Source organism: Trichosurus vulpecula, chromosome 9 (assembly GCF_011100635.1).
Source record: "Trichosurus vulpecula isolate mTriVul1 chromosome 9, mTriVul1.pri, whole genome shotgun sequence".
NCBI classification, from domain to species: domain Eukaryota; kingdom Metazoa; phylum Chordata; class Mammalia; order Diprotodontia; family Phalangeridae; genus Trichosurus; species Trichosurus vulpecula.
Window position 1 is genome coordinate 30,153,871 of NC_050581.1, and position 24,629 is coordinate 30,178,499.

At 37.2% G+C, this 24,629-nt stretch overlaps 1 protein-coding gene across 1 annotated transcript; it reads left to right on the plus strand.

Annotated features, from left to right (window-relative positions):
- Positions 1-4,059: 4,059 nt before the first annotated feature.
- Positions 4,060-24,629, plus strand: NFIL3 (nuclear factor, interleukin 3 regulated). Its single transcript, XM_036739303.1, has 2 exons — positions 4,060-4,540; positions 21,981-24,629. Exon 2 carries the CDS (start codon positions 22,175-22,177, stop codon positions 23,558-23,560), a length of 1,386 nt encoding a protein of 461 aa, XP_036595198.1. The 5' UTR covers positions 4,060-4,540; positions 21,981-22,174; the 3' UTR covers positions 23,561-24,629.

Here is a 24,629-nt window from a genome sequence, read left to right on the forward strand (position 1 = left end):
TATTTGCCTTTTTTCACATTAAAGCTGTTATACAGAAGAATTAGAACCAATGAGAGAAACCACGAAAAAGAAGAAACAAAGATCCAGAGAGAGAGCAAATAATTTGCTTCAATTCGCGTTCAGATTCCATAGCTCTTTTTCTGGATATGGACAACATTTTCCATCATGTGTCTTCAGGAGTTGTCTTAGATCCTTGCATTCCTAAGAAGAGATAAGTCTATCAAAGTTAGCCATCATACAATGTAGCTATTACTGGATGCAATACTGTCCTGGTTCTGCTCATTCCACTCAGCACCAGTTCATGTAAGTCTTTCCAGGTTTTCCCTGAAGTCCATCTGCTCATCATTTCTTATAGCATGATAGTATTCCATTACATACATATACCACAATTTGTTTAGCCATTTCCCAACTGATGGGTATCCCCTCAACTTCCAGTTCTTGGCCACCACAAAAAAAAGCTGCTATAAATATTTTTGTACATGTGAATCCTTTTCCCATTTGTATGATCTTTTTGGCATATAGACCTAGAAGTGGTATTCAGAGTTGTTATTAATATAGGTGTGGTTATGCTGGTTATTTTGGATAGGACTAAATGGAAGCCTGTGTTGCCTGAACCATCCTGTATAGTTAATATTTTAAAATATTGGATTGGAGAGGGGGTAAAATATACTTTCTCCTTAGTAATGGAGATAAATTTCCTCATCTGGAAATTGCCTATGCCAGTAAATTCATAGGTCCATTCCCTGTCCTTACTTAATGAAGTTGAAAGAAACTGGAATACTTACTTCACCATAAAAACTCCCCTTATAATAAAATAGCCCAATGTGACCAGTGAAGAAAATACATTGTACCTGTTTGCATATAGCAGATTATTTGGCGTTAAATAAAGTTGTTGTGCCAATTGCTACAGCTGTTGCTGACCTCGTCAATGTGTCAGATCATGTCAGACCAAGCATCCTAGAGCCTGGTTAAGTAGTATGGAATCATTGATATCAACATAGCCTTTTCCCCTCCTTTCTCTGTGGCTGAGACTATTCAGCAGTTTATTTTTACCTGGGAAGGAACTCAGGGTATCTCCACTGTCATTCCTCAAGGTTATTTGAATTCTCCTTCATCTTTCCATAGTTTGGAGAAGAGAGACTTGTAAGAGAGCACTACTATATTGCTTATGTATGTTGATTGGGTGTATTGAGCTGTGATTACAGAAGGCCTAGATTAGATAGATGATGAATTATATGAAAGACAAAGGGTGGGAGAGCAATCCTAAGAAAATTTAGGGTCCAGCCCACCTACTTAAATTTTGGGGAAGATTTCAAATGAGAAGAACCCTGAAGATTCTGGATACAGCTTATAATAAGCTCCTGACACTTGCTTCCATGTAGACTAAATGTGAAGTCTAAAATACTTAACCATTCTGAAGAACTCTTATCCCGTCCTTTGGTATTATTATGGTCCCTATTTACTGAGTCATTTCAAAGTATACTTCTGTAAAGTGGAGACAAGAATAGGCTATAGCTTTGGGAGCTCTAACGTAGGCTGTCCAGCAGTCTCTCCTTGGTTCATTTTGATCCTGTGAAACCTATGTACTTTGATGTTTCAGTTCATAAGGACAAAACTGAATGTAGCATTTGGCAGACACCAAACAAATGTTAGGCTTCTGGAGGAATAATCTGCCAGAAACAGCCTCTTGCCCTTAAAAAAAAATTGTTTGCCTGCTGTTGGGCCCTCTTTGTTACTGAACAAGTGATATTATGTTGACCCTTCATTGTGAGGTGCCCATTATGAGTTATGTATTTCAGAATTGTTGTAACAAAATGGGCAGGACCCAGGAGGCTTCCATTCTTTAAAAGAAGTTAAAATCCAATATCATGCTTATCTGAGTCCCTCAGGTATTATTGTCGTCATTAACATATTATGATGTTGTTAAGAGGCTGAATCCTCTAGTCTCAACTAGTTGCAACTAAAAGATTTTTATTTATAAATAAATAAACTCTTGGAAGGTACCCAAGGATTTGAATGAGTTTATAGTTATTAAAGACTCCATTTTGGAGTCAGGACTGATGGAGGAATTTTGCTGACAGCTCCCACTTTATGTAGTTGTTTGTAGTGCATCAGAAGTATCACTTTTTGTACTATGAACCCGACATGATTATTTTAGTGTTGGAAGATCCTATAGAAAAATTTAGGGACCTTGATGCCAAGGCGTGGGACATAGTAGGAATGACACCTGTTTTGTATAGGCTTGTTTGGAGCTCTAAGGGGGTTGTCAGGTGGAGGCCATTTGATTTTCCTTTTGCCTGAGACATAAAAGGCTTAAGATGGCGTCAGTTTTTACCAGAGCTCCTACTGCCTTTGGAGAATGTTTTTCTAACTCAGCATGGCCTTTATGCATTAGAAATTGTAGTCTTTTAATTTGTGATTAGTAAAACTTTTATTGCATTTTATGATCTAGGAGTGACTACCAGGATAATGAGCAAAAATGTGTAATATATAATAGTCTAAAGAAAGCCAAACTCTATTGGTGTACGTAATTGCTGTAGTTTTCATTTCCTGAAAAAAATCAGTGCATCAATATTCCTCTAACACAGTTTGTGAATAACTCTTAAAATAGTTCACTTATATGTCAGTTCTCACACAGTGAAGGGAGGGAAAGAGGACATCAGGAGAACCTCTAATGCCCTTATCTATGAAGATCATTAAAGGAAGACATTAACTGCAGTGTCAAGAATACAGTATATGCTTTGTAGCCCACAGCAGAAAATGCCAACTGGCATTAACAGCAGAGAACACACCCAATAATGAATCAACATGTATGTCTTCAGCAGACTTTTATGCTAGCCAAAGATTATGTATAATTCAGTGGAGGATTGCCCATATGCGGTAGCTGGGTAGATATAAATCAGCAAAACTAGTTTCTCGATTTTGTTATACAGTCACTTTTAAGTTTTAGTATCCTTAGTTTTGGAGGGAAGTGTTGTGTTTTTACATTCTTCTCTATTTTCACTTGTAGTAGTAGTGGTCCGTTTAGTAGAGATTCAGAGGATTTTTTGGTTTATTTTAATCAATGATCTACATAACAAAGCCTTATTCGGAATCAAGCCTTTGAATCACTCTTCTTCCCTCCCCTACCCCATCCCCATTTCCCAACCTCTTGTAGAAGTCTTCCTTTAGGAAAAAAGAAAGTCTTTCCTTTAGGAAACATCCTCTACTCCAGCTTCCCCCATCCCTGTTCCATTGCTGGCTGGGCCTCTAGCAAAACCAACAGGACTATCCAGCCCCATTTCAAATATGTCCTCTCTCCCCAAGCTTCCCGCCCCTGTCAATTTCTTATCTATGAGGTCATGGAGCCTGAGTGTGTGCTTATTTAACCAACAACACTTTCTGCTCCCCAGGAGCTGGGGGTGGGTGTAAACTGTGAATCACGTAGCTTGGCTTCAGATTTTACTTCTCCCCGACCAGGCTCACAGCTACCACCGTTCATATTTCAGCAAAGCTGCCTCTCCTACCCGGCCCTGGGGATCCGCCTGCAACAGGTAGCTAGGCTGTACTTCAGTTAAAAAAAAAAAGCGGGGCCAAAAGAGTGGAAAGAAGCAAATAGAGGAGAGAGTGAGAATAGAAAAGGGAGAATGAAGGGGCTGAGTCCACCTTAACTCAAACTCGCTGGCCCGCTCCATGTAAATGTCAGCGCCCCTCCCTCCTTCCCTCCTTTTCCCCTCTCCCCTCCGCTCGTTATGCAATACACTTAGCACATATAGTACCACAAATGGTTGAGCTGAGGGAGGAAGGGAGGGAAGGCAAGAGGGAGGAGTAGATGTAACAGGGATAGGGAGGGAAGGAAAGCTTTGGTAGTGGTGTCGTTGGAAAAGAGGGAGGGAAGAAGAAAAGAGGGAGGGACCTAGGCAATTCAAGTTCCAGGCCTCCTCCTCTATCCCTCCGCCCCGACGAGTAGTAACTATTGGTGGTGGGGTTGGCTCTGGGCTCTGTGATTGGGGCACGGTGGACGCCAGTCACCGCCGAGGCTGGCAGAAGGGTACGTTGCAAGGAGCACGATGTTGACCTACTAACACAGATCTCTGGCGGCGGCGGCAGCGGCGGCGGCGCGGTGGTGGTTCCCCGCTGTAGCAGGCTGGTAGACCCCTCCCATCACTCCTCCTCTACCGCCATCCCATCCCCCCCATCCCCCGCCCGCGCCCCTCTCTCCGACCCCAGGAAGTGCTGCAACTGGCTGTCTCCTCCGTGTCGCGCTACCAGCCTGCGGGCCTGCCCTGGAGGTGGGAGCGAAGCCCCAGGCGAGCCACTTCTCTTCAGAGCCTTTGATGCCACCCCTCGACCCCCTCCGTCCCCCCACTCCAGCGCACACAGCAGTGCCCAAGCCTCGCTCAGCCCTGGCCAGGCTCTGTCCTTTTCTAGAGCAGAGGCTAGGAGTCGGGTGTTGTGTTCTCTGGTTCACTTGCGACTTTCCGGGGAGACCTCTTCTCGTTTTTGTTGCGTTTTCTGCCCCTCCCACCACATTCTCCGGGCCAAGATGAAAATGAAAAAGGTAACTACACGTGTTGTGTACTAATAATTATTTCTAGGCTTTGTTTTCATTTTCTGTCTTTGTGTCTCTCTGAATCTCTCTCTGTCTCTCCACTCACTACCTTACCTTACCCCACCCACTCATGTGTAATTTCGAAAAGTTGCTGTCACATCCAGAAGTGTGTATGTATAAAATAGTGTGTTTATATTACATCTCTAGACGTGTGTGTTTATTAATTTTACAAACTTTTGCTGATATGTCCATGTCGGAATCTCCACCTTAAGGTGACTATATTGATTGCAACCCCCTAGCCCCAGCACGTAGACTTTGCTCCCTTTCTCTACCCTGCAGTTGCATAATGTGACTGTATTTAAGGAAAATTGATGTTTTGATAGAGAAAAACACTAAGGCAGCCGTTCTGAGGTCAATCCATTTCCGAGCATGCAGCAAAAGGCTTTCTGACTCACGCCCCCACTCCCTCTTCTCTAGGGATGGAGGGAGAGGAGGGGGGTGGGGGAAAAGGAGAAGATATGAGGGCTTGAGTAACGCTAAAAATACTTAATTTGGTTGAGAAATGAGGTTTTAAAAGGGGGTGGTGGTGACGGCATTCAAAAAATGCCTGTTCAACAATTGCTTCTGTGTCGAAGGTTAGTCCTTACCTACAGTTTCCACGCTCTTTATCGTTAGTATGTTTTAAAAGCCCGAAGGAAGATTTGTGAGGTTTGTTCTTTCATACATTGCATAATCCGCCCACTGTGAAATACTGGCAAGGATTATGAGAATGGGGTGTGTGCGTGCGTGTGTGTGTGTGTGTGTGTGTGTAATGATTTTGTAATTTTGGTGCAGCGTCTGGGAATTAGCTTATTATAAATTACGTCTATTTTCTATTTTAAGTACTAAATAATTTAAGATCCACAAAAATACACAGATTCTAGTTCAGTGTTGGGTTTAAGATCCTAAGGAAGCTACATAATCTTATCGTGTGTCTCTGGGGTGTTATTTTTTAAATCGGGAAAGAAGAATTGTGCCGGTTAAATTATTCCCTTCCATTAACGGAAATATTTTATTGTTAACTCTCTTTTCCCCTCACTTTTGTGTAATTGGTTTTTCAGACGCTGCAAAACAGATCACCTAATAGTTCCTGGAAATGTTGCATTATGTAACCGCAGAATTTGCTGGCAGAGGACGGAGGAAGAGGGAGCTAATTACACGATTTTTATAATCTAGCTACAAAGAAACTAGGGCAATAAGCTTTAAAAAAAATGGCACGGTAGCAGTTTTTTTAAAAGGATGTTTATAAATAGAAAAGTAGACAACTGGGTAAGACGTGCGTTGTTCATGCTGCTGAATATGTCATATACCCTAAAATGAAATTGTGTTCTTCTATATTTAGCCCTAACTATCACAATTTAGCAATTGTGGCTTCACGGTGCTATTTCTGGTGTTTTCTCCAGGACTGTTAGCAAATAGACGTTCAGGGCCATTTGCTGAGGTTTAACTCCGGGTCTTCTGAGACATTTTCATGATTCTCTGTTTTTTGACAGCATCTTCCCTGGGTGAAATTACTTTCTTTAAAAAATAAAAAGACAGGGAAACTGCTGCTCACGGAAAATCCCCCGGAAGGTTCAAGAGTCATTTTCTCTTCTGGGCATTTGTAATTAGCAACAATGAAGTCACAAGTATTTCCTTCAGATTAGATTTACCACTCCCATCCTCAGATGTGATTTGTAGGAGGTAGACGTAGGTCAGTAGTTTGTTTGAGGTTGCATTTCCTGATTTCATTCAGAATAATATATTGTAGAGGGGTGTGTGTGTGTGTGTGTGTGTGTGTGTGTGTGTGTGTGTGTGTGTAAAATACATAGCCCTTACTTAACTTCCCTTGCTCTAAACTCTGATTATATTTGCTGTTTGTCTCTATGTATGTATGCAAACATATCCACATTCCAACACATACACATTTGGTATAAGTTAGGTGTAGACAGACTTTTTGTATTAATTAGAATCCTTTAAAATTAAAATGAATTTTTCATATTTTTGGTAATTACTCATTGAGAAATGTATGTCCTTATAAATAATTATAGTCTCTTTCTAGGAAATTAATTTCGACTAAAATACCCTCAGTTAAGCTTCTCGTCTGTCTGTAGTAGCCTACACACTTGCTTAGGTTGAGGGGTATGTCAGAGCTTTCACTAGGAGGCCAAGAGAATGGCAGCTCCTCCTCCTGGTAGCTGCTGCCAGTGGCCAGGCCCCAACACCTTCAGCAGGTCCCTAGAGCAAACTACACTCCCTCCTTCCTAGGCCTTACCCCTCCAGACCTTTGCTGGGTCTGTGATGAGATTGTAGGAGTTACAAGTTGTGAGGGACGGTAGGAGAGATTGTCAGCATTGTCTGAGGTGGTTGGATGGTGGTAGGAGAGGTAAAATAGAAAGGAAGAAGACTTGGGTTGGCCGAGGGTGGAGTTGAGGATAAGAGATAAGTCCCTCTAAGCTGGAGGAAAGGGGCACTGGATGGATGGCGCTGCCGATTCTGCTCTTCTTTCTCCACATCCTTTTCTTTGTTCTGGGTGGGGAGGGAGGGGGCGGCGCTGCCGCCGTGGGGCTGGGTGGAGTGCAGCACCAAACCCTTGGTTAGAGGAGGCTAAGGGTAAAGTGTAGTTGGGATATATTTACATATATACATATATAGATAAATGGGGCAATGGATGGACGGCCCAAATAAATATAGTTTGTGTGAAATAGGGAATACAGTGCTCCAGTTAAGGATAATGCACTAATTGGCAGAGCTGAGGGGCCCCGGAGAAGCAGAAATGCGTCTGCAGCCTTGTAATGTGGAATGTGAAAAAGCTGTTCATTAATATAGAGGAAAGAAAAGGAGGGGAAGAGGAAACCTCCAAGAATGGAAAACGGGCGGGGTGGGGGGAGTTGGAGGGAGGCATTCTGGGAGGGAGGAGGAAGAAAGAAAGGGAGTTTGTCGTGTTGCAAATTGTTAAGCAACGCTTCCTCTTTATCTTTCGCACAAATCGGAGAGTTCTTTGCTTTTACTCATTTCTTTGTCTCCTGATTGGGAAACATCTTTGCCCTGGGGGCAGAATTTGGTTTGAAAAATGAAATGAAAAGTGGAACGACCTTCATGTATTATCGATCTCTCTCCCCCCAGAAATGGTGATGGAAGTTTGGGTGGCATATACTAGACCATACGCTTCTGTGTTCTTTAGAGGCTAGCAAATGGAGGGGAAATGTAAAATCAGCCCCGTTATATTTGCATCTGCCGTGAATAAACCCTATCAGGTGGTATTTTTTTCCATTAGAAAACATCCAATGGGTATGACTAGTACTTGTCACGTGTGGTCACCAGAAGGACAGGCTCTTACTACACTGTTCTAATACTGTCATTCTAATAGATTTTATGAGACTTTTTTTTTGTAAAGGAATGACTTTTTGGAGATATGTTTTAAAACATGCTTTCTTTCAATATGCATAAAAATAAAACATTTTTTTCTGTCGATGGACAGAAAAGTTATTGTGGTGGCATTTGCTTCATCATTTTTTAATGTAATATAGCAAATTGTATGCGATATTTAGGTAGTATTTACTGTGCTTTTTTCCTCTATTTTTTTAAACTCTTGGACAACTTTGGGACATTTAGTTCCAGAAAATAATCCCTAATGTTCAAAAATACAAAAATTTCTTTGATTTATGTAACATTTATTGCGCAAAGCCTTCATAGAACTTATTTAAAGACTCTTGAGTTCAGTAAATTAAGTCCTTTGGCCACAGAGACTGTGTTTTCTTTAATTTAGGGTTTTTTTAAATTCAGGATCTGTGATGTCGTGTGTCCTTGTAGGTATCTCTTAGGGAAGAAACTCCACCAATACCCACTGGCAAATGCAACTTAATTTTAAGAGTATCCTGGGGCATTGAGAGTTTAGGTGACCTGCTTTGGGTCACCCGACTGATTCTTTTTTTAAGCTGCCTCTTAAAAGGTTTTAGTAAGGCTCACTCCCCAGGTTTTTCGGTTCACAGCTTTATGTTGTCTCACTAATTTTTTTTTTAATTTATGGAGGTACCTTGGACTATTGGCAATAGTAACAAACTTTATATTTTACAAAGCCCTTCATTCCTCATAACATACTCTGAGTGAAGTAGAACAAGTATTAATTATCTCTTATTGTGCAAATGGAAAAATTGAAGAAAGCCATCAGTAGAGGCCTCTACACAGTAGGAAAAGGCTAAAAATATTTTCTAATAAAGCACATATTTTTCTAAGGCTAGTATAGCCATATGAGGTAAACAGTGCAGATGCATATAGATGTATGTATATGTGTGTTTATGTGTGCATATGTATATACATGTACATATATGTAGACACAAGGATACACATATACACTCACACATAGACATAATGATACTGAAGTTAAAACTTCAGTCTCCAATCTCTCGATTGCTATTACCCTTCTTGGAATAGAAGGGAATTTTTAGTTCAGATTAACTTACTCCCTTTTAATGTTGAATTTTAGTGAGGGCTGACTACAGTTTTGGAAAGAGTTTCCTTGTCTGGCTAGTTAGTATTGAAAGCTTATCTTTGTGAACTGCAATTATAAAATCACTATGATGCAACTACTTAAAAAAATAAAAACCTTTGCTTGAGACTTCTTTTACATGTTGAGCAATGTGTCTGACTCACCGCTTTAATAGATTCTTCTAGATGACCTTGCTGTGGTCATTACAGCCAACTATTAGATACATGATTAAGGATATGTAATGGAAAAGGTGTAGTCATATGGCATGGCCAAGGTTTTATTTTTATGACAGTTAGAATCACAACTATTTAAATATTTCAGTTGTAATCCAGATGGCACTGAGGCATTAAATTTTAAAGAACAAAAGGAAAAAGTAGAAATTAATGACTAAGAACATATTTATATTTAGGATTTTATTCAGATTATGGAAGTAGGTCGTTGACAGTTTCTTTTTTTTCGTGCTTGTATTTGCTGGCAATAATACATTATTTGATATCTTGTTATTTTTCTAAATTTATTTTTGTGGAGATTAGCCTAATATTCTGAGAATGCTGAAAGACTTTTAGCTTTAAATATATGTATTATGAGTTTTTATTGCCTTATTTCAATTATCTCTAGATTTCTCTGTGAATGATCTTCCTGTAGTAGCTACTACTTTTCATAGGATTTGAATTTCAAATCAGCATAATGCAGATTTAAAAAGTTTCACTGACTTGCTAGTATAGGTCATTTTTATTAAACTGTGCTTTGTATATTCTGTTTCATTGGAATTAAGAATTTGTTTATGTAGCTGGTATAAAAGGATGATGCCCCCACATGTAGCAGATTAAATGGGATCTGTAGACTACTACCATATTATTTTATACATTAACCAAAATTCATCGTTCCTCTTGACTCATTGCTTTTGTTATTTTTTGGTCATTTTTCAGTCATTCCTTGACTCGTGACCCCTTTTGGGGGTTATCTTGGCAAAGATACTGGAGTGGTTTGCCGTTTTTTTCTTCTTCTCATTTTACAGATGAGGAAACTGAGGCAAACAGGGTTAAGTGACTTTCCCGGGGTTACACAGCTAGAGGGTGTGTGAGGTTGTATTTTAACTCAGGTCTTCCTGACCCCAGTCCCATTAGATAGAACACCTCTCTTCCTTTCTTTTCTCATATCTGCAGTTTTTCTCTAACAATGTGACAAGAAACATTACTTTAGCTTTCTCTTTTATGCTTTATCAAGTGGATCCTCATAGATTAAAAAAGTAAAAACAAATGAAAAACTCTATCCCTGACTCCATTGAGAAGCACAGTCAGACATTTCTCAACTGTTGCTTCAAAACTACCGGTATAAACTACTTTTCCTACAGCATTTCATATGCTTTTATACTCTTAAATGGCAATAGGATTCACGGTCTTCAGGGCATTTAGGCATTGGAAATGAGTGTTAACATTTACAAACCTTTTAGCTATCTTAAAATTGTATTTTTGGTCATTTTACCCTTCTCAGACCCTCAGTAAGCAGCCTTACAAATTATTGCCAAAGATAAATTTGTTTCGTGATTTTTTTTAATCTATCCTCTTCACAGGAAAATTACAGTAAAAATCAGTGAAATCTGCCATCCCTGTCACTCTGAACCAGAGTGTGGATTAATGTAAAGGAGATCATATCTTATTCCTTTCATTTGTTACATATAGAAAAAAAAAATTTAGTTGCATTCTTTAGTGTCCACTGAGTTGTCAGTGTTGCTTTTGGATTTCTGCAAGCCTGTTATCCCTACCTTGAAACCTTCTCTTGAAGTCTAAACTATTTGTGCATTTACTGGTTGTCCACCATTGAAGAATATTCCCTATTTTATAGAAATCTTAGGTGTACTTTGTACTCCCAAATTACTCCTCCATTTGAGCCTTTTAAAATTTATTACTTTTGATTTCTGGTGGTTTTTTTTTAACTGTACACCACTCTTCAAACTATATAAGTAATTGCTTTCAAGTATGCATGTGTATGCATTTACTTTTGCAGCATTGTTTCCAGATTCTATCTTCATAGGGAATTAGACTGTACTTGACTCTACTTTCATATAAAAGTTTGTCATTTGAAAATTTCTTAAACTATAAAAATATTTTGCCCTATATGAGAAGGAAAATGTCAATATAATAAAATGATATTTATCATCAATTGAAAGCACTCAAGTTTAAAAGCATTGCTCTATGTTAACTTTTAGGCTACTTTATCAGCTTGCCTTTTGTCAGAGATAAGAGAAAATAATGCAAAAATTGAGTTTCATTGATCAAATTTTGATATTTTGTTAGGTTTTACATGAATGACAGATTATTTCACTATTACAATATTTGACTTTAAAAGTATAAATTGAAATTTCTAAGAGCTTCAAGGTTAATAAAAATGTACTTTTTGGAGGCAGAATTTTTCATGTAAGGCATTTAATGATACATAAAGAGATTCAGAATATCTTTTCATAGTTTAAAACTTTTTTTTACTCAAAGGTGGTTTAGAAAATACCCATGAAACTGAAATATTTCCTTACTGGATTTCCTTTTATTCAGTTATGCTTAGCACATTTTTTTTTGCCATATTTTTACACACATTTCACTTCTATTTATATCCTACATATAAATTAAAGAAACTAATAATAGATGAAGTTTTAAACTGTTTCCACAAGGTGTAGTGCATCAAAAACAAGCCACCATCTTCTCAGTAATAGTTATACAATTTAACTTGATTTCAGTTCACCATGAAAAGTTTCCTTTTTAACTTATTATTTTTCATAGAATCATACCTAGAAAGTGCTTTAGAGATCATTTGGTCCAATAGTCTCATTTTGTGTAGGAACAGAGAGGTTAAATGCCTCACCCAAGAGAAGATAACAGGTAGTAAGTAGGAAAGTTAGGAATTGAATCTAGTCATCCTATTCCTGATACAACATTCTTTCTGCTGTTACTAGGCACATTAGATAAGCGATGGACTTAGGAAAGAGGGAAGGCAGTGTGTTTAATTCTCTCTTTTTTATGCCATTGACTATCAGCGCCTTTATTTATCCAAATCAAGTTATACAGGGAATGAAATCATTTAAAACACAATTTCCATTATAAAGATAGATGATTAAAAATAATGAAATATTCTCTGTCTGATGTTGACAGTTTTAGTTAAACACTTCTGATGAAATATGCCATATTGCAGAAAATAGAGATCTAGAGACAGATATGCAATGTGTGGCCCATGATACAAAGATGGGAGGGTTAACACTTGAGAGATATAAGATTTAAAAAGATCTTGGTGGGCTAGGACAGGTGCATAAATCTAATAAGATTCAAAGTAACAGGGATAAATAGAAAGTTCTACACTTGGGTTCAAAAAATCAGCCTCACAGATAGAAGATGGATGGGTGGAACATCGCTATCAACAGATTGTCTGGGAAAAGGTCTAGGGGTTTTACTGGGCTGAAGCTCAAAATTAGGCGCTTGAGATGTAATGATAATGCCTTACATTTTCTTATCATCCTCACAGCAACTTAGTGAGATAGGAACCACCAGTATTGTTATCCTCCTTTTACAGATGGAATAATTGAAGTTCAGATGTTTTAAGTGACTTAGCCATTTCATGCAAGGTCTCAAAGGTGAGGTTTGAAATCAGGTCTTGTTGACCACCAGTGATACATTAGTTTCAATGTGTCATGTTGTAAAACACAGTATAATTGTAATGACCAGTCATTTTTTTTTTGGAGGGGGAAGGCAGGGCCTTTGGGGTTAAGTGACTTGCCCAAGGTCACACAGCTAGTTAAGTATGTCAAGTGTCAGGCCGGATTTGAACTCAGGTCCTCCTGACTCCAGGGCCGGTGTTGTACTCACTGTGCCACCTAGGTGCCCCCCGCCTTTTCTTTTTTGAAGAGGTGGAAGAATATGAGTGAATAATATAGCATAAGCTTTAAGCTATATTTTACTGTGTGGTTTTACATTCTTTGTTATAAGAAAAGATTTGGGGGGGGGCATAGCAGCCTTATATCTGGAAATGATTTTGATGTTACATTGATATTTTGGTGACTTGTAAATTAAAAATATTGAAGTTGTTTGGAAATTTGCAGTACATCAACAAAGATACCGTTAGACAACCTCCACTTTTTCCTCTTGGGTAGTCCTCGTGTCTTCAGAATTTTTTTTTAATGTCAGAATAAAATTGAATTTGCCAAAATTGTTCCACAGATATGACTGAAAGACAATACTGAGGCCTATCTTAAACCATATTTCAAAACTTTTGTATCCTTTTTCTTTTTTGCCTGTGGTGATTTAAAAAAAATTAATTCCTACTAGTGCCATAATAGAAAATTAAAAAAAAAACAGGAAAAACCCTTCAAAATAAGTATACATAGTTCAGCAAAATGAAGCCCCTTGTTGGACATGTCCAATTAATTCTCATTCCACATTTTAAGTTCATCACCTCTATGGGTGGAGGTAGGTTAAGTGATATATCTTCAGTCTTCTGGACTCATAGTCTATCACTGTATTAGAGTTCTGAAGTCTCTTAAAATTGATTTTCTCTCTAATGTCATTTTGTTCTCATAGTTTTGTTCTCTTCACTTTACATCAGCTTATGTAGGTCTTCCCAGTTTTTCTGAAACTGTCCATTTTTGTCATTTTTGTGACGCAATAGTATTCTGTTACATTCATACATCACAATTTTTTTTTCCCTAGCCATTCCCCAGTAGATGGCACCCTCTTAATTTTCAGTTTGGGGCTACTATTAAAAATGCTATCAATATTTTTGTAGGTACGGGTCCTTTCTCTCTTGATAGCATTAAAATATAGGTTTGCTTACTGGTATAGTTGCATCAAAGGATATGTATGGGTTAGTTAACATTTGGGGTAGAGTTTCAAATTGCTTTACAGAATGGCTGGACTAGTTCACAGCTTTGCCAACAACGCATCCTTGTGTATGTTTTCTTGTAGTATCTCCATTCCAACATTTGTCAGTTTCCTCACTTTTATCTTTACCAAAACCAATAGCAGAAATTCATTCTGAAGTTTTCATCCTTCCTAGGCTGCCTTCCTCCATAAAATTTAGTCACTAAAATTTACTATACTTCTCCTTAGCTATACAAATTATTGCCCCTTTATGTTGTACTGAGAAAATTAGTATCCAGCACTGGCGAGGCAACAGAATTAATGCCTTTTACCTTAGTTTAAAAAAAAAAAAGAAAAATAATCCACAGTATTGTGCTCACTTGTGGCTCCACACTTTTAGGAAGAACATTGATAAACTGAAAGTGTTCTCGAGAGAGTAAGCAGTATGCCTTTTGCCACTATCTCCTCCTTCAGCCCTGTCTCATGTGATGAGGCGGCCCTTCTCCTTGCCAAGGCCAATCTCTCAATAACCCTGTGATTCATTCCATCCAGTCTTCTACAACCAATTGTCTCCTCTATCATACCTTTTGTCTCACTTATCTTCAATCTCTCTCTTTCCTATCTACTTACATACTGCCTACAAACATGTTGCACATCTCCTCCACCCTGAAAAAACACTCACTTGATCCAGCTATCCCTAGAAGCTATCATCCTATACCTAGGTCCTCCCTTTAGCAACCAAACTCCTTGAGGAAAACATCTACAATAGGTACCTCCACTCATTCTCCTCTCACTCTCTTCTTAACTCTCTGCAGTCTGGGTTCAGGCCTCATCACTCAAGTGAAAACTATTCTCTCCTAAGTTGCTATGATCCCATCCAGTGGCCTTTTTTCGATCCTCATCCTTCTTGACCTCTCTGCAGTCACTGACATTCCTGATCACCCTCTTGATACTCTCTTCTTTATAGGTTTTTGTGACACCACTCTGTTTCTTAGTCTCTTTTGCTGACTTTTCATCCAGGTCATGCTGCCTAACTGTGAGGTCCTACAGGACTCTTCCCTGAAACTTTCTTTTCTCCCTCCATACTATTTCACATGGTGATCTCATTAGCTCCCCTCAAATTCCTTATCTTAACCATTATGCTGATGATTCTCAGATCTAATTATCTAGGCCTAACTTCTCTGTTAACCTTCAGTCTCATGTCTTCACCTGACTCTTAGGCATCTCAGACTTGATGTCCCATAAACATCTTCAACTCAACTCATTATCTTTTCCCCAAAACTCGCTTCTCTGTCAACATTCTCTTACTGTCTAAGGGACTACCATTCTCCCAGTCACCTAAGCTTATAACCTAGGTGTCATCTCCTCCTCATTCTCAGCTACCCACTTCCCTGGCCTACCATATCCAGTCTGTTGACAAAACCTGTCAATTTTACCTTCATAAAATTCCTTGTATATTCCCCCTTTCTCTCCTAACACTGCCCCCACTCCGGTATAAGCCCTCATCACTTTATGCCTGCACTACTGAAATAGCCTGCTGGTTGGTCTATCTGCCATAACTCTCTTCCCACTTCAATCCATCTGTGTTACTCAAAGTGATTTTCCTAAGGTGCAGGTCTGGCTTTGTCACCTCCTACTCAGTAAACTCCAGTGGCTCCCTGTCACCTCCAGAATCAAATATAAAATCTTCTATTTGGTGATCAGAGCTCTTTTTCACCTGCTCCCCCCCACCTTTCCAGACTTCTTATACCTTACATCCCCCATTTACTCTTCAATCCAGCAATGCTAGCTGCCTTGTTGTTTTACACACAAGACACTTCATCACCTAACTCTGGGCATTTTCACTGATGGTCTTATGCATGGAATGTTTTCCCTCCTCATCACTGCCTCCTGGATTCCCTGGCTTCCTTCAACACCCTGCTAAAATCTCACCTTCCATAGGAAGTCTTTCATGATTTCTCATAATTCTAGTGACTTCTTCCTATTGATTATTTTGTATTTATCCTTTATATTTCTTGTTTGTACATAGTTATTTTTGTGCTATTTCCTTCATTATAGTTGATGAGTTCCTTGAGGGCAGGGCCTGTCCTTTACCATTTGTTGTATCTATCCCTAGCACTTAACACAGTGCCTGGCACATAGTATGTCTTAATATATGTTAATTGATTAATTTTATGATCCTACTGTTTGAGAATTGGTTGAAGGAAGTAGGGATGTATAATATAGAGAAGAAAAATTGAAGGGGGTGGTGGCGAACCTGATAGTTGTTTCCAGTTATTTGAAGGATTGTCATGCGGAAATAAAATTGTTTTACTTGGTCCCAGAAAGTAGGATAGAAATTATAGAGACTTCGTGATTAGGAATATAATGTTGTTCCGTTGTTTTAATTTGGGGTCCAATTCTTCATGACTCCATTTGGTATTTTCTTGGCAAAGATACTAGAGTGGTTTGCCATTTTCTTTTCCAGATGAGGAAACTGAGGCAGGGTTGTGACTGCCCAGGGCAGGGGTGGGGAACCTGTGGCCTTGAGGCCACATGTGACCCTCTTAAGTCCTCAAGTGCAGCCCTTTCACTAACTCAGACTTCATGGAACAAATCCCCTTAATAAACGAATTTGCTCCATAAAACTTAGACTCCATCAAAAGGCCACACCCCAGGACCTAGAAGGCCACATGGCCTTGAGACCTCAGCTGAGTTCCCCAACCCCTGGTACATGGTCATACAACTAGTAAGTGTCTGAGGCCAGATTTGTTCTCAGGGAGATGAATCTGACTCCAGGCCCCGAACCCTATCTACTGTACCACCTAGCTACCTGATTAGGAACATAAGTAGAAAGTTAATTTTCAGTGACACTGTTCCTTAAAGATAAGCATGGCTTATTATTATTTTAGTGACTTGTCCAAATTATTCACATTAGTTATCCCTTCCACATCGCATGGGTTAGGGATGGTGTATTGCACCCCACCACCCCCCACAATCTGAAAAATTTGCATAAAATTTTTTGGCCCTCCCATTATAACAGAAGTCTGATTTTTTTTTCTTTTTCTTTTATGCATTCTTTACGGTACCTTATTGTAAAATTCGGGTTAAATGTTTGGTTATAGGCTCTGTGTCATCTATTGGCTTTCATGTGTTGTGGCTTCCTCAAAACTCCCCAGAAATTCTCATTTAATTTTTTATGCCAAACCGGAATATATCAAAACGTTGACATGGGGAGAATTGTGGTGTGGAAGGGATAACTGTAATATCATGTTTATGTCTAATATAAAAGCACTTTATATACATAATGTTATCTCATTTGATACTGTGAGATATGTGTTGTGATGTTTGATAAATCATCATTTTACAGATCAGAAAACTGAGGCTCAGAGATGTTAAATATCTTGCCCAAGTTCACTCTTCTAGTAAATGGCAGAGCTATGACCTGTACTCAGGTCTTCTAATGGCAAGGTTAATTTTTTTCCCTACTACCATAAGGAAGTGTAAGGTAATTCATGCCTACACAATTTAATGCTTTTTTTTTTTTTTAATATTCTGCAGGAAATAGGAAAAAAAAAAGAGGAAAGTGAAAATGTGAAGTAAAATTTGATTGCATCATGATAATATTTCCTTGGTGTGTTTGGAAAATTAGATGACTAAAATGAACATACGTTAGGAAGCCCTTTCTGGGCTTGGATTTTATGACAATGGGATTTGTTGGGGGTAGTGGGGGCTGGAGAGGGCTGAGTTTTTAAGATACAGTGATTACAGCTTGTAGTGAAGTTAACAGTACTCAATACAGTACCATCATTAATAACATCATTCTACTGGCATTTGGTGCTATTAATATCGTTTACCAAAAAGAGATTTAAGTAGTGACTAATGTAGAACAGAATTCACTGTTATTTTTAAAATATTTTATGAGGAAGTGATAAAGTAGTTGTAAAATTAATCATAAGGGAAAATATTTGAGTTTGAAATATAGTCTCAGGAATCAAGATAATTCTTCCTGATGACATCATCAATTGTTACCAAAGGGAAATGATTTTCTTGACTGAAGACACAGGATCATTTGCTATCAGATAGAAAATAAATCCTGTGGATTGTCCTGTGGAGAAATCTGTTGAAAGATCAGAACAAATCTGTTGAAAGATCAGTTTGTGCACTGTCTTAGAATCACTGAAGTAAACGGAGAAATTGTTTAAAATATGGTACTATTCATAGCTCTCCAAGCTTGTTTTCATAGCTTTTGATAATACTTTATATGGAACATTGAATAAATGTAAGACTAATTTAAGTCTTATGAGACCAAATTCCACCATTGTTCTACATTCAAGATTATAGCTGATTTCAGTGGGATATTTAAAATGTGGCATATTGACCACCATTACTCATAGATACAGGTATAGTTAATTTTGACCTTCCTGTATTATTTTAAATGTCAACAGCCAGGAAAGATAAATATTTAGATGATATGTGAAAATAAATAAGTTATTGTAAGAGATTTTTTTCTCAATTATCAACTGTTCCCAAAGCATAAATAAGGGGCGTTATGAAACTGATGTGAAACAGTATATAGATGGTGTTGTAGTGACTGCAATTTATGCAGATTCAAAAAAAAGGTTTCATTATTCATAGTATCATTCTTCATTGGAAGAATGTATCTCAATAATATATTGAGATATATTATTCTCAAAATAATTTCATATGCATGTGGAGAACACTATTGTAATGACATCTTTGTAGTAACATGGTATGATAGAACCAAGAAAAATCCAGTCATATTAAGCAAGCCCTGGGAAGGGAAATGATGAATTGAGGTCTGTGTTATACATTAGAATGAATGAAGAGACCAATATGTATTATGCAGAAATATATGCGTATGATTTTAAATTAGAATGATAAAATGGGGGCCAATAGTTTTGGGATATGAAGACCACCATTATTATGAATGAACATTTAAACAAACATACACTAAAGTTGTCTTCTGCATAATATAGAGCTAACCCTGATTTCTTGAAGGCCGTACTACTCCACACTACAAGTTCTGGAAGATACTACCAAGCTTGAAAGCACTATTTGTGAGGATCTTCTGAAACTCAAGGGACTTAGCATGAGCATGTATCTTAGAGGAATGGCCACCTTAGAGGAATGGAACTGATAAAGCATGGATTATAGCCACAATAATAAAGGCATAGAATTTTTTTGACATTTGAGGTTAATAAATGTTTATTCAACACACAAAAGGCAGTATGTCTTTGGGTTGTATGTTACTGTGAAGTACTGTGAAGGGAGATTTGGCAATCTATATAAAAAACATTTGAAATATGGAAAAAATTAATCAGGAGAATGAAGATTTTAGCCAGAGTCCACTCTTATCAGTTGCAGAAGTGGTGAGGTGAGGTAACTGTGCTTAGAACAGGGCTTCTTAAGTGTTTTTGTGTCACAGACCCCTTTGGTTGTAAGCCTGTTGACCCCTTCTGAGAGTAGCATGTTTAAATGAATAAAATAAAGTGCACAGGAGTATAAAGGAAACCGATTATATTGAAATTGTTATCAAAATATTTTTTTAAAAATTTACTGACCCCAGATTAAGGACCCTTGAACTTAGAAGAAATAGTGTTGGAAACAATGAAGGGAAAAATGAGGAGAAAAGAAGGGTAGATTTAGGCTTGTTTTATGTTCCCAACATTGTGTGTCTCTCCCTTTCTTAAGGCATCTCTGTCTTTGAGCTGGTCGGTTGCTTTTGGCCAATGTAGAGAGCATAGAAATACCATTGAAATGATTGAAATAAATAAAATAGACCTCCATACTATCAACGTAGAACTGGGAAGTCAAATTAAGTGGAAAGAGATAATGAAAAGAGAAGAACATGTAAAATAGGTGAAAGGAAAAGGAGTTGTGTATAGAGATAACAGATTGAGTTCATAATTGTAGTTCAGGAGAATAAAATGAGTCTGTTGAAGGATGCTTGGTAGCTAAAGAGAAATGAAAAGTTGAGGTAGTTATCTTTATCTTGAGTTATGTAGATTTCTTTTTGGAGGGGGGAAGGCAGGGCAATTGGGGTTAAGTGATTTGCCCAAGGTCACACAGCTAGTACCCTCAAGTGTCTGAGGCGGGATTTGATCTCAGGTCCTCCTCACTCCAGGGCCGGTGCTCTACTCTCTGCACCACCTAGCTGCCCCATAAATTTTCTTAATAGCTATGTCACTGGGGTAATGCAGACCTATCCTAACCATATAACATAGCAGAACCTTTTAACAGGTAAGAGTCATTCATTAGGCAGGGAAAATATGAAAAGAACAAATCTGAACAGAAAACTATGAGAATTAACATTGTTTTCCTAAATAGTAGATTTATTTAAAAAAAAATAGTTTTCTAAGGTCTAGTGTGTGCTAATCTTCTGACTTCATTTTCATAAGATTATATTATCAAAGGCAAAGATGGTAGTAATTAATCATGGATTTCAGTGAATCATGATTAGCTATTCTTTTGACTGTGTGGGGTTTTTTATGACAGAGAAATTCGCATAGTTTTATGGAATAGCTTGAAACCTTACTTTTTATGACCCCTTTTAACTGTTATTACATCTTTTTTTCTATACCTTCTGTAAAAGACAAAGTAAACTGACAGAATGCTTTGCTTTCAGATTTTCCCAGCTGATAAAAAGTTAAAGTTATAAGTTAAAATTACTTTCTTTAGTCAGTGTAAAACTATGCACAATAAATGGTGACAAATACTAAAGACTAGTTTTTATGTAAACAGGATCAGGTGTCACTGGCTGTTAAGTGGAGAGTCTGTTTGAGCAGCTGCCTTATTGAATAATCCTTACAAAATATGAATATATAATTAGGCATTGAAAAGAATATCCAGAAAATGCCTGGTCTAGAAAAAAAAAGTCAAGATTTTCTCAAGGGAACAAAATATTTATTTGGATTCAGTGTCTAATGTCAAGCAGGTTGTTAAGCCAAAGCCAAATTCAGATCCTAAATATTTCATTAATAGAAGAGAATGTTTTGAAGATGAAAAGGACCTTCAGGATCATCAAATCCATGCCTATCAGTTGAAATTCTAGAAGCTCAGAGGAGTGATGTGATAAAATGACACTTACTTTCTTTAATTCTTTTTGTTCTGTACTTGAATTTTTTCTTGTGCTCTCAATTGAAAATTCTTTTTACTGCTAAGAAGAATAAAATTCTAGCATTGAATTGTTCTTATACATTTCATGTTAAATTAATGAACATAAAGTTTATTTTGGTCCAAAGCTACTATGAAAATGTAACCCATTATGATAGCAATATTTAGGACTTTCAAAAAAGCTTATTATTAAGTGAAATTTTGCTCAATTAATTTTGAGGGAACTAGAAATATAAAACATTTCTAATTGTGTAACACAGATGCTTTCAAAAGAGATGCCTTTATTTTGAAAGGCAGACTATTTTCCCCATACTACTGAATGAGATTGGTCACCTGTTGAAACAAGCTAAGTTACTAGGCTAACCTTTCATTCAGTGAGATTATGGAAAGGTCATTGTGGTCAGGTTTTTTAATACATTTTAATATGAATCTTATTTTAATTGTTTCAGGAATGCAAATTTCAGTTTATATGTTCTGTTGTGAAAAATTGGAACCAAGTCTTTTAAAAGTTGCAGAAGCAGTGTAGCATAGCAGTGTAGCATAGGAGGATAGAGTGCTTAGTTTGGAGTGAAAGAGAACTGGGTTCAAATTTCCCCTTAGACTTTTACTAGCTAGTTGACCCTGGCAAAAAAACTTGCTTTCTGTGTCTGAAGTAATTCCACAGGACTTAATTTAAGTAATGGGCAGGTTACAGGATTATGTGTCTTAACTACTAAGTAAGAGAAAGTTTGCATTGTTATACTTAATAGATGGCTGAGGGAATTCTCATACCAAGATGTGCTTTCAATTATTTGCCCTTTCTTGAAGGCAAATGAATTTCTGCCATAGTTATTTTTTTAAATGATAAGATCCATAGTAAGTAGTCTATCATCTAAAATGATTTAAAAGTAGCATCGCATGAAAGTGGCAGTTTATCAAAAACAAAAACCAGATATGTGTAACTGAAAAACTAAAGGTGTGTTTTTTTTTAATTTATCTATTACAGATCACTTAGAAGACTTCTGCTATATTTAGCAAGAAGAGCATATGTGTTCTTACCTTTTGCAATATGAAACAAATAGAGGAATGCTGATGGATATAAAATTGCAATTTTTAAAGAATTGTGGTTTGAGAAATACTGGAGATATAATTTACGCTGCAACACAAAATAAAAAAACGATTTAGTTAAAGTTATTTCTGATGCAGCTAAGAAAAATGCAGACCATTAAAAAGGAGCAGGCACTTGTTGATACAAGTAGAAATGTGGACAAAATGATAGTACTTAACTCTACTCTAACTGAAGTGTCTGAAGACTTGAATACAAATGAAGATCTATTACTTAATGAAGGAGTTGGTGGAAAAAACAAATCTTCAGCTTGCCGGAGAAAACGGGAATTCATTCCAGATGAAAAGAAAGATGCTATGTATTGGGAAAAAAGGCGAAAGAACAATGAAGCTGCCAAAAGATCTCGTGAGAAACGTCGGCTGAATGACCTGGTTTTGGAAAACAAATTAATTGCATTGGGAGAAGAGAATGCTTCTTTAAAAGCAGAACTGCTCTCACTAAAATTAAAATTTGGTTTAATTAGTTCTACAGTATATGCTCAGGAGATACAGAAACTCAGCAGTTCTACGGCGGTGTATTTCCAAGACTATCAAACAACCAAATCAAATGTTAGCTCGTTTGTGGATGAACATGAAACTTCTATAGTGGGAAGTAGTTGCATTTCTGTCATTAAACACTCTCCTCAAAGCTCTTTGTCTGATGTCTCAGAAGTGTCATCAATAGAGCATTCTCAGGAGAGTCCTATTCAGAACAACTGCAGAAGTCCTCAGAATAAGTTCCAAGACATAAAACAGGAACCTATGGAATTAGAGAGCTACACAAGAGAGTCAAGAGATGATAGAGGTTCTTATACAGCATCCATTTATCAAAATTACATAGGAAATACCTTTTCTGGTTATTCTCACTCACCTCCTCTCTTGCAAGTTAATCGATCCTCCAGTAATTCACCAAGAACATCAGAAACTGATGATGGTGTGGTAGGCAAGTCATCTGATGGAGAAGATGAGCAACAAGTTCCCAAAGGCCCAATCCATTCCCCAGTTGAACTTAAAAGCATACATGCAACAGTTGTTAAAGTTCCAGAAGTGAATTCTGCACTACCACATAAGCTTCGGATTAAAGCCAAAGCCATGCAAATAAAAGTGGAAACATTAGATAATGAATTTGATGCCACACAGAAACTCTCTTCACCTATTGATATGTCATCAAAGAGACATTTTGAACTTGAAAAGCATGATACACAAAATTTGGTACATTCTTCCCTTACTCCTTTTTCCGTGCAAGTGACTAACATCCAAGATTGGTCACTGAAACCAGAACATTGGCACCCAAAAGAACTCAATGGCAAAATTCAGAATAGTTGCAAAACTGGAGTTATTGAAATTAAAGACAATGTCTACAATGTCTCTGACTCAGAGAACTTGTATTTAAAACAAGGGATAGCAAACTTATCTGCAGAGGTTGCTTCACTTAAAAGACTTATAACTACACAACAAATTTCTGCTTCAGACTCTACTTAAGTTACTACTGAATTGTTTTAAAAATGTCATTTGCGGTAGATAAACATGTTTTGTATTATGCTGAATTTTCACTGGACTTGTGAGGTCATTTCACTGTAATGTTCACATGTTGTCCGATAGGTATCTTTTAGTGCACAAGTTATTATGAAGATTAGATTGTGTTATGATCACTATGCCTTGTGTATAGTCAAGTAGCCTGCGCAAAGGCTAAATATAGGACATTATTTTTTGTTGTTCAATTATTAAGTGTGAAAGTTACCGCTTACAATAAAGTATTGGTGACAAACATGGAATTTTACTCCAGTAAAGCCAATTCAATGAAAAAGGCATTGGTTCTGTTAAATGATGGAATAATCACACATTTAACATTTTACTTATTCTTTTTGAGTTTTATCTGTTAACCAAGATAAATTTGTAATATACACTTTCCTAGGAATTTGTTTTGATTTTCCTTGAATTTGGCTGACTATAACCTCTTGAAAAGAAAAAAAAATGAAACCCTAGAGAAGAAAAAAATACAATCTGTTTTTTTTTTCTTTGAAAATTTCTTCCTTAAATGCTTCTTATTATTAGTTTTTTTTTCTTTAAAATGAAGTATTCATTACACATCCATTACTTGGTTTTTGTTTTTTTTAAAGAAAGGCCCAAGTTGATTATCAGCAGCCTTGCCAGTCATCTCTTGTAAGCAGTGTACATAGATGCAGTTAATTGAATCAGTGACATGGCTTACTATATGGCTATGAGTGATAAGACAATGGATAAAGGGAAAATATTTATGTAATTTTCTTTGATTGTAACCCATGCAGTTCTGGCAGATGACCATCTGGGGAGCTTAGCTCTTTAGTAATAAAATAAAACACCAAAATATACCTGTATTTTTAGCTTGCATACTACTTTTCTATACCTTACATACTTTACAAAATTTCAAAGGACACATTAATTTCTTTTTTTTCATCATGCAGTTTGACCATACAAATGTGTTTGACTTAACATCAACCTACAACAAAATGGGTGACTCCCCTTTTTTCATACTGGATATATGTAGGAAATACATTATTTCTGAATCAAT

Coding starts and splice junctions, on each gene's coding strand:
- NFIL3 (XM_036739303.1), top strand. CDS start 22,175: ATGCAGCTAAGAAAAATGCAGACCATTAAAAAGGAGCAGGCACTTGTT.